The 10,563-nt window shown below is 38.7% G+C and overlaps 1 protein-coding gene across 2 annotated transcripts in view; it reads right to left on the reverse strand.

Annotated features, from left to right (window-relative positions):
- Positions 1-10,563, reverse strand: part of LOC135111515 (uncharacterized) — a 716,663-nt gene that overhangs the window by 331,271 nt on the left and 374,829 nt on the right. For both annotated transcript variants that reach the window (XM_064024883.1, XM_064024882.1), the window contains exon 52: positions 5,645-5,848. In XM_064024883.1, the coding sequence (XP_063880953.1) occupies positions 5,645-5,848 (204 nt within the window). The remainder of the gene's footprint in view (positions 1-5,644; positions 5,849-10,563) is intronic.

The following is a 10,563-nucleotide window of genomic DNA, read 5'->3' on the forward strand; positions in this document are numbered from 1 at the left end:
GAATTATCAGTCTTACAGTGCAATGGCCAATCTAACCTCATATGGTCACAGTAATGTCTAAACCTCTAAGGCATGAGTAGTTCCAGTGAAAAGTTGTTTGCTCCCACAATGGGTTCACATATAGTAACCCATAACTCTAAATACATTAGTGATTAGCAGGGCATTCATGTGGTCAGATAACATAGCTGCCCACCAAATGATCAGAAATGACATCAGTAAGATTCCTTAAGTCAGGAATAGAGCAGCTGAAATAGGAGAACAAGCCTCTAATTTTGAATTCAGTTATGTACCTTTCAGATGCAATCCTGCAGACCTTCTTTTAAGAGGTGTGTCTCTCAATACCTATTGAAAAGACAGCTTCAGTTTAATGGCCCCTCATGATTATGTCAATGCAAGAAGTGGCCTGAGCAAAGATAAAGAGTGTTCAATATTCACACAATGTTGACAGAGACAGTTTTTCACAAACACCTCAGAAACAGGCATTTTCTGACACATTTCTTTTGCACAGGTCTCCTGGAAACCTTGCAAGCTTGTGGCACTGGATAACTGTAAGGTTCTGAGGCTTCCAGGGGATTTTACAGTGTCAGGATGGATACTAAAAGAGTGCAATCAGCAGTTGACATGGGTAATACATAATATTATTGAGAGCTCCCTAATTGAAAGTAAAGTCCCAAGTGAATGGAAGAGAGCCAACATAATGCCAATCTACAAAGGTGGTAGTAAAGAGGAGCCCTTAAACTACAGACTGGTGTCTCTAACAAGTGTGGTGTGCAAAATGTGTGAAAGATTGGTGAACGATAAATGGATGCAGTACCTAGAAGGAAATGAAGTGAAAATAAAGCAACAATTTGGATTTAGGAGAGGGAGATAGTGTGTTACAACCTTACTGAGTTTTTATTCTACGGATGGGCATTGTGTTTATTTAAACCTGAAGAAGGCCTTTGATAAAATGCCACACAGGAAACTGTTGTGGAAGTTGAAGCATAATGATGGGCTAAGAGGGGCCTGCTGAGATTGATGGAAAATTTCTTGACAAATAGAGAAATGAGAACAGTGGTGAAAGATCAAAAATCATCATGGAGGGAAGTCATAAGTGGAGTACCCCAAGGCTCAGTACTTGCGCCAATCATGTTTGCAGTTTATATAAATGATATGACAGAGTTTGAACAGCTACATGAGCCTTTTTGAGGATGATGCAAAGATGCTGAAGAAAGTTGAAAGTGCGGAGGACTGTGGAATGTAACAAGAAGACCTGAACAAGATATCAGAGTGGAGTTATAGATGGGAAATGGAATTTAATTGAAAGAAGTGTTAAGTAATAAAATTTGGAAAAAGTACAAGAAGAGTGAAAAGGAAATTGTGTGTTGAATGGTGTAGGGTTGAGTGGAGCAGAAGAGGAAAAGGATTTCGGTGTTACAGTGACTGGGAACCTGACCCCGGAGAGACACATTAGCAAAATTACAGGAGAAACCTATAACTTGTTGAGAAGAATAAGGCAGACCTTTGCATATATGGATGAAGAGATGGTCAGGAAGATGATCATGTTCTGATAAGACCTAGACTAGAATATGCAGCAGTAGTGTGGTCGCCATACAAGAAAAAGGATATAAGGAAGTTGGAGAGAATTCAGAGAGCAGCTATGAAGATAGTACCAAGTATCAGGGACTTGTCATATGAAGAGAGACTGGCAAGGATACATCTACCAAAGTTGGAAAAGAGGAGAGAAAGGGAAGACTTGATTGCGATATATAAAGCATATGAGGGAGTAGAGGAGGTGGACCGGAGCGACTTAATGGTCTGGGATACACGGGACACTAGAGGACATGGAAAGAGGCTGAAGAGGAGTGCTTGTAGAAGAGATGTCAAAAAGTATAGTTTCCCATATAGAAGTATTGATGTATGGAACAGTCTAGATGAGGAGATAGTAAATGCAAAAAGTATACATGGATTCAAGGCTAAGTTGGATGTTAAAAGATATGGAGATGGGACAGCACGAGCATAGCTCTTTTCCCATAAAGCACAACTAGGTAAATACACACACACACACACACACACACACACACACACACACACACACACACACACACACACCCATGAAAAATGAGACTGGACCTGTGGAACAATTATATAAGAGGAATGAATACGCCAAAACCCGCAGAAATGAGCAGAAAAATTTTGAAAAGAATGTTGTGGAGAAATGTAAAGACCAACCAAAATTATTTCATAAATTCATCAATGAAAAAATTAAAGAGTAAAGATGAAATAAGCATGGTAAAAGTTGGAGAAGAGACAGTGGAAGACCGAAAAGAGTTGGCTGAAGTGCTTAACAGATACTTCCACTCTGTGTTTACTAAGGAAAATTATTTCAGAGGTGATAGGACAGTGTTAGAAAAGGGGACTGACCTGAAGGAGATTAAAACATCAGCAGAAGAAGTAAAGAATATGTTAGAAGACCTGGTTGCAAGGAAAGCAATGGTTCCTGATGATGTATCAAGTTGGATTTTAAAAGAGTGTAGCTCACAATTAGTCTTAGCACTGCACAATATAATTAGCACCATCCTAGTAAAAGATAGAGTACCCATAGATTGGAAATGGGCAGATATTACCCCAATTCACAAGACCGGAAGTAAAGAAGATCCATTAAATTGCTGTATTGCTCACGTGTGGTGGCAAAGATTTGTGAAAGGATTATCTAGAACAGATGGGTGAAATACCTAGAAGACAACAAGGTGATAATAACAGAGAAACAGTTTGGTTTCAGAAAAGGAAGATCTTGTGTTATGAATTTGATAAGTTTTTACTCAAGAGTAATAGATATAGTGCGGGAGAGAGATGGATGGGCCAACTGCATATACTTAGATCTGAGAAAAGCAATTGATAAAGTTCTGCACAGAAGACTAACATTGAAATTGGAAAAAAATTGGAGGACTCGGTGGAACACTGTTAAAATGGATGACTGACTCTTTGACAAAGAGAGAAATGAGAACAGTAATTAAAGGCAGCAGGTCGAACTGGAGAACAGTAATAAGTGGAGTCTTACAAGGTTCAGTACTTGCACCCATTATGTTTGCAGTTTATGTAAATGATATGACAGATGGTGTAGAAAGTTACATGAACTTTTTCACTGATGACATTAAGATTATGAGGAAAGTAACAAATGAAGAGGACTACAATGCTTTAAATCAGACATAATTAAGATTAATGAATGGTCACTGAGATGGAACATCGAGTTTAATGCTATAAAATGTAGTGTGATGAGGTTTGGAAAAAGTGCGAGAAGACCAGTTGGCGACTATTACTTAGGGAGTAAGGAAATCTCTATCAGATCAGAAGAAAAAGACCTAGGAGTAATTATTACTGATAATTTGTCATTTAGGAAGCACATAAAAAAAAATTATAGGAGAAACATATAATCTGTTGAGAAACATCAAGATAGCATTCTCCTATATTGAAGAAGATATGATAAAAAAATGATGATGATGATACGTCTGAGATTGGAGTACGCAGCATTAGTGTGGTTGCCAAGTTTGAAAAGGATACAAGAAAGTTAGAAAGAATCCAGAGCTGCAACTAAAATCCCTGCAAGCTTAAGAGAGTATAGTTATGAGGAAAGGTTAAAGAGATTGGACCTGACTACACTAGAAAAAAGGAGGGAAAGAGGTGATTTGATAGCAATATATAGAATATTGGAAGGAATAGAAAAGTTGGACAGAGAAGACCTCATGATACTAGATACAAGAAACACAAGAAGACAGAAGGAAATTGAAAAGGAGTGTTTGCAGAAGAGACATCAAGAAACATAGCTTCCCCCATAGAAGTATAGCAGTGTGGAATGAACTTAAGGATGAGACTGTGTGTGCAAAAACAATTCATAGATTTAAAGAAAATCTAGATAAAAGTCGATATGGAGATGGAACGGAATGAGCCAAGTGTGGCTCTTGTCCTGTATTTCACAACTAGGTAAATAAAACACACATACACACACACACACACACACACACACACACACACACACACACACACACACACACACTACATTTTTTTTTCAGTAAATTTATGATGAAACAATTCATTTCTTTTCCACAAAACATCCTTATATAATACGGATGCATTTTATGCAGAAGTGCATCTAATATACTGGCAAATATGGTATTCACTTCTAAATGGCATAAACTTCAAGTAATGAGGGGTGATGGCTGCTGCAGTCTCTGAGGGACGCTTCACCAATGAACTGATGAACTGTACAATACTTTTCCCCAGGGCAGCATGCTGGGCAACTCTGCTGGTCTATTCTTCAGTGGTCAAGTAGGCAGAGCTCCAAGGAGCTTAGATTTAAGGCATCTAGGAGAATTGAAGAAGATGCCTATAATTATCAAAATATCTCTGATTCCAAGACACTATGATCACTTATATAATCATGGAGTTTTGCAGTGTATAATTTGAATTTTTGTGGCAAGTTTCTCTTCAAATGGCTGCAGGCTATTTTCTCCTTTCATTAAAAGAGCCAGGGAGGTGATGACAAGACCCTCCATCAATTTTTTTGTAAGATGTGGAAGATATCTGGCAACATTCATAATCCAGCAGGTAGAAAGCCAAAACTCCATATAAAATAAAATGTAGTGATGAATGAGAAACAGGTTGTAAAGGCAAATTAGAGAGTAAAAACTTTTGGATCTTCATATGGAGCCTCTTTGTTTCCTCTCTTGACAATGGGGAACACATCAGCTTTCTTTTCAGTGAACTGGGACCTTTCCTTCCACTGGAAAGCACACTTTTAATTCATGAATCTTGTCAGTCAACTGCTCACTACACTCCTCCATGATCCATTTTGGCTCTCCATCAAGGCCAACAGCTTTCCTTACATACTGGTTTCCACTCATTTTCATATCATGAATTGTCATGTTCACTTTGCCCAAACCACCTGAACATTAGATCTCTCTTCCAGTTCAGAGTGAAGGTCATTCACTCTTGTTAATACTGATTGGAAATGTTTACTTAACTTTTCCACTGTCAGGAATATGGCTTCATTTCTCACTCCATTTAAAAACCACATTTAGCTAATATATGAGAAAGAATTAGAATATAATCAGAAATATGGCTATGAATTTCAAATATACATGTATATCACTGAAAAGAGATTTTCCTGAGAGGGTAACCCACAAAAAAACATTATTTTCTAAATGTTGCTATTACCTCCCAAGTAGCAAACTTTTACCAAAAACTGGTAAAGGATCAAGAGAATACACACAACACTGTTATTTTCAATTATTCTACATTATCTACTAACATGACCTCCTCTTAACTAAGATTTGGTGAAAGCATCTTAACTGTTTCAAGGCAAGTATCGATGTCAAAACAAGTAATTTTTTAATACTGTGGTATTGCTAATTGAATAGAAAATTGTCTAAACATAACCACTAGAGAGAGATCTGATTTGCTTTTTTTTCTAATATAAATGAGTACCATAAAATTCATAGCAAAATTCAACATATATATTCTAAGTAAATAAAAAAAATAGTATTTTTCCAAAATATTATCACAACCTCAAATCACCAATCATATTATCACACAAATATGTAAACAGATATCTACATAGTAACACCTCTTAAATCAATAAAATGGCAAGACAACCCAGAATATTTACCTCTAATTCTGTTGAACTTTTTGTATTTGTTTCCTTTGTAGAAGCAACACCAAATGGCCAAAGAGGATTGCTGAACTCAAAGGATGTACGCTGCTTGATAACATTTTCTGCCACCACAGCAGTGACACGGTCCACTTTCACCTTGACTTTGATACGTTGGTAGGTGGCACCTAGCTCCACTGTTACATCCCCTGTAGCTGGAAACTAGAGACAAGATAATTATTAAAAAATCTTGAACACTTTATTCACACTTTGTCTTATGGTAATAATCTGAAGACAATAAAAGACATACTACTTGTCCAAACCACAGTAGAACACATTGTATCGATCTATCTATCTATCTATCTATCCATATATATATATATATATATATATATATATATATATATATATATATATATATATATATATATATATATATATATATATATGTGTGTGTGTGTGTGTGTGTTGTAACATACAGCAAAATTGAGGAGAGAAAAATAAGAACACAGAAATGGGGAGGAGAAAGATAAAGAAGGAAGTGGGGAGAGAGCAAGAGCCAGGTAAGACAAGTCAGTGATATGTCGAGGGGCATGCTGTATATTACCATAACCTTTATATGAAATAGAAATTGTCCTTCACAATTTAATTTACCCCCTTCCCTTCCTTGCCAAGAGTTGTACTTGATAGATCATATAGAAGAAGAGTTGCTCTTTCCTACAGTGTAGTTTTCATCAAGTCCTCCAAATATTCCCACAATAATTTTTGAAACTTAAGTGTTTAGTTGAGAGAGAGAGAGAGAGAGAGAGAGAGAGAGAGAGAGAGAGAGAGAGAGAGAGAGAGAGAGAGAGAGAGAGAGAGAGAGCAGCATGGGTGCCTTTCTTTTTTCAGTAGCAGAGAGGATACCAGACAGAATGGACACATGGCATGGAGAGAAGCATGTTACAGTAGATAAGGACGGTATATTATTAATTTACACCTAAGGGTGGAATTAATGAATGATGTCTTAGCATTACTGTATACTATCTAGGCCCTACAGGAGGCCAGGATCTGGGCAGATCTAGATTATTGTTTGATGGATGTCAATATCTGTATTCTGCTACTCCTAGACATGTTGAGTTGGGGTCTCACAGATAGTTATTTTTTGTATGTTCTGACATCCATTGTGTCTTTGTACAGAGCACATATGGGAGCAGGCTCCTATCCTCTCCCCCTTTCTGTCTAAGTGCAGAGTCTTGTTGTGGGTCTAGTGTGTGTCTGAGTGTCAAGAGCATTGTGTTGTGTGTTTGTTAAATGCTTCTGGTCTTTGTGACCCACCACCATTGAGTGATGCAGACCAGAGAATTGAATAATCTTTGTGCTAGGGTACAACTGTCTTCTTTCTTCCCAGATTTCCGCCAATTTTATAAGTGAGAGTCTGTCATCTGGAAGATTGCAAATGACTGTTACCTGGCCAGCATGTGTGTGTAATATTTCTGTTAGACAGTAGGTGGTTTTGTTATCATGGGCAATTGTCCAAAGAGTGTGTTGCCCTCTCTCTCTGAGAGGGTGTTGTCTATACTATCTGTACCCTAGAATGTGTCTCATTAGTTCTTTCCAGCTTGGAGAATTAAGCTGACGTTTATCATACTTCAATCTCTGTCAGTAGATAAAACAGAGTGGCAGCCTCAGAGATGTAATAGTTGTCGATGACCAGCAGGTGCCTGGATTCGTCACTTTTATGCCCACACTAAGCTAGCTAGTAGGAGCTAGCCTAGGGAAAGCTGACACAAGTATAGTGGCAGCTGTGAAGGGGACTGAACCTGGTCATATATACAGTGGAACCTTAGTTTTCAAAACTTAATTAATTCCCAAAAGCCATTCAAAATCTAAAATGTTTGAAAGCTAAAACTATTTTTCCCATAGGAATCAATGTAAAATAGATTAATCCATTCTCTAATGCCGTTCCACAATCTTGGCGGGTAATGACCAATGCTCCCACTGCTAAGATGGCTGGTCCACAACATCTCCAGCTTAGAAATTTTTTTATCCAGGAAGGATGTACTGAATGAACTTAGTGACACTGAACTCATCAAAAGATGTTCTTTAGACCATGCAGGCATTCTCTTTGTCACCCATCAAGTGAAGGAAGCCTTACAGAGTGACACAGAGAGAAGTAACCAACTCACTGCCAAAATAAAGGTCATCATAGCATTTAGACATCTTGCTGCTGGGAAAAGCTACTGGGAAAATGTAGTTGTGTAGTAGTGATGGTGTTGTGGATCATACAGAGAGGCATGGGAGACTCAGGATTACTCCTGAGCGCTAAACTGGGTTTGTTTACATCGAGGTTCTTCATAGGGTTACCGTATTTCTACAGAATATATATATATATATATATATATATATATATATATATATATATATATATATATATATATATATATATATATATATATATATATATATATATAAGTTACTGTGCCACAGGGACAACACAGTAACTTTCTACAGAAAGTGTAATTTTCAAGATAGCTGAGAGGGAAGAGAAAGATATCGTACATTTGGCAACAAGGTACACCCTCCTTGACACATAGTGTGGGTGACTGGGTGGAGATGCTCTTCAGTTCATTATCACCTGCCGAAACAATAATTACTCCCAGTGAGGTCTAAAGCACTGTTTAGAGGGTGCTGTGAATTTATCATTAAACCCAGCTGTGACCTCACTGAATGTTTCCCTTTGTGTCTCACAACACAAGGGGGCAGTCACAGCCTGCCCTCTAAAGAAAACTCTCTTCCTCCACACAAAACTACAAGCACCTAATAACACACACACACACACCCTTCACTCAAAATTTCTAAATTATCATGGCGACTCCTACACCAGCCTCGGAGTCCCCATCTGGGGAGGGGACTATAAATGTCCCCAGGTCAGACTTCTCTTCTGTTGACAACCCTAAGTGTCTTGACATCCCCCTCAACTTTTTCTTCATTAACTTCTGCAACATTCGCAGTCTAAGATCTAATTATCAATCTGTAGAACACCACCTCTCATCTTCTAAACCTCATCTTCTTTTCCTCACTGAAACTCTGGTGTCTGTGGCAACTGACAGTAGCCCTTTTCCTGTTCCCTCCTACTTTCTCTATCCTCATTTTCAATCCAAAGCTGGATGTTGCGTTTATGTGCGCAATGACTTGACCTGCTCTAGTGCCCACGCTCTTGAATCTTCCGAGTTTTCCACCATTTGGCTACGACTACAGAGTCACTCTCAAACTAAATTTATCTGTGCTGTATACCCCTAACCTAACTCTACTGACTACAAGAAATTCTTTAACTACTTAAATTCCAAAGTGAGCACATTCTGACTCTCTTCCCTTTTCCAGAGATCTCCGTTCTTACAAACTTCAATGTTCACCACCAGCTTTGGCTTTTCTCTTCCTTCACTGACTATCCTAGTGAACTAGCCTTCAACTTTGCTATCCTCCATGACCTACAGCAATTGGTGCAACACCCTACTCATATTCCTGACCATCTTGGAGATACGCCCAACATTCTTGACCTTTTCCTGACCTCTAATCCTTCTGCTTATGTTGTCAACCTCTCTTTTCCATTGGGTTCCTCTGATCACAATCTCATATCTGCATCTTGTCCTATCACTCCAATCCCTCCTCAGGATTCCCCTAAGTAAAAGTACCTCTGGTGTTTCGCCTCTGCTAACTGGGGGGACCTTAGGAGGTATTTTGCTGATTTTCCTTGGAATGACTACTGCTTCCATGTCAGAGACCCGTCTTTGTGTGCCGAGTGCATAACAGAAGTGATAGTGTCTGGCATGGAGGCATACATTCCTCACTCTTTTTCTCGACCTAAACCTTCCAAATCTTGGTTTAACACAGCTTGTTCTGCTATACATGGCAGAGAGGTGGTCCACAAAAGGTACTTAAGACTTCCATCACCAGAATCTCATGCACTTTATATTTCTGCCCAGAACCATGCCAAGTCTGCTCTCCAACTAGCCAAAGACTCCTTCATTAACAGAAAGTGTCAAAATCTTTCAAGATCTAACTCCCCTTGTGACTTCTGGCATCTAGCCAAAAATATCCCCAATAACTTCTTCTTTCCCTCCTTTATTTCAACCAGATGGCACCACTGCTATCACATCTATTTCTAAAACTGAACTCTTCACTCAAACCTTTGCTAAAACTCTACCTTGGATGATTCAGGCCTTGTTCCTCCCTCTCCTCCATCCTCTGACTACTTCATGCTACCTATTAAAATTCTTCGCAATGATGTTTTTCATGCCATCTCTGGTCTAAACCCTCGAAAAGCTTATGAACCTGATGGGGTCCCTCCAATTGTTCTCTGAAATTGTGCCTCTGTGCTTGCACCTTGCCTAGTCAAACTCTTTCAGCTCTGTCTGTCAACATCTACATTTCCTTCTTGCTGGAAGTTTGCCTACATTCAGCCTGTTCCTAAAAAGGGTGACTGTTCTAAACTACAGTCCCATTGCTTTAATTTACTGCCTATCTAAAGTTTTTGAATCTATCCTCAACAGGAAGATTCTTAAACATCTATCACTTCACAACCTTCTACCTGATTGCCAGTATGGGTTCCGTCAAGGCCGCTCTACTGGTGATCTTCTGGCTTTCCTTAATGAGTCTTGGTCTTCCTCTTTTAGAGATTTTGGTGAAACTTTTGCTGTTGCCTTGGTTGTATCAAAAGCTTTTCATAGAGTCTGGCACAAAGCTTTGATTTCCAAACTACCCTCCTACAGCTTCTATCCTTCTCTCTGTAACTTCATATCAAGTTTCCTTCTGACCGTTCTATTGCTGCCCTGGTACAGGGCCACTATTCTTCTAAATCTATTAACAGTGGTGTTCCTCAGGGTTCTGTCCTATCACCCACTCTCTTATTATTCATCAATGACCTTCTAAACCAAACTTCTTGTCCTATCCATTCC

Source organism: Scylla paramamosain, chromosome 22 (assembly GCF_035594125.1).
Source record: "Scylla paramamosain isolate STU-SP2022 chromosome 22, ASM3559412v1, whole genome shotgun sequence".
Classification (NCBI taxonomy): domain Eukaryota; kingdom Metazoa; phylum Arthropoda; class Malacostraca; order Decapoda; family Portunidae; genus Scylla; species Scylla paramamosain.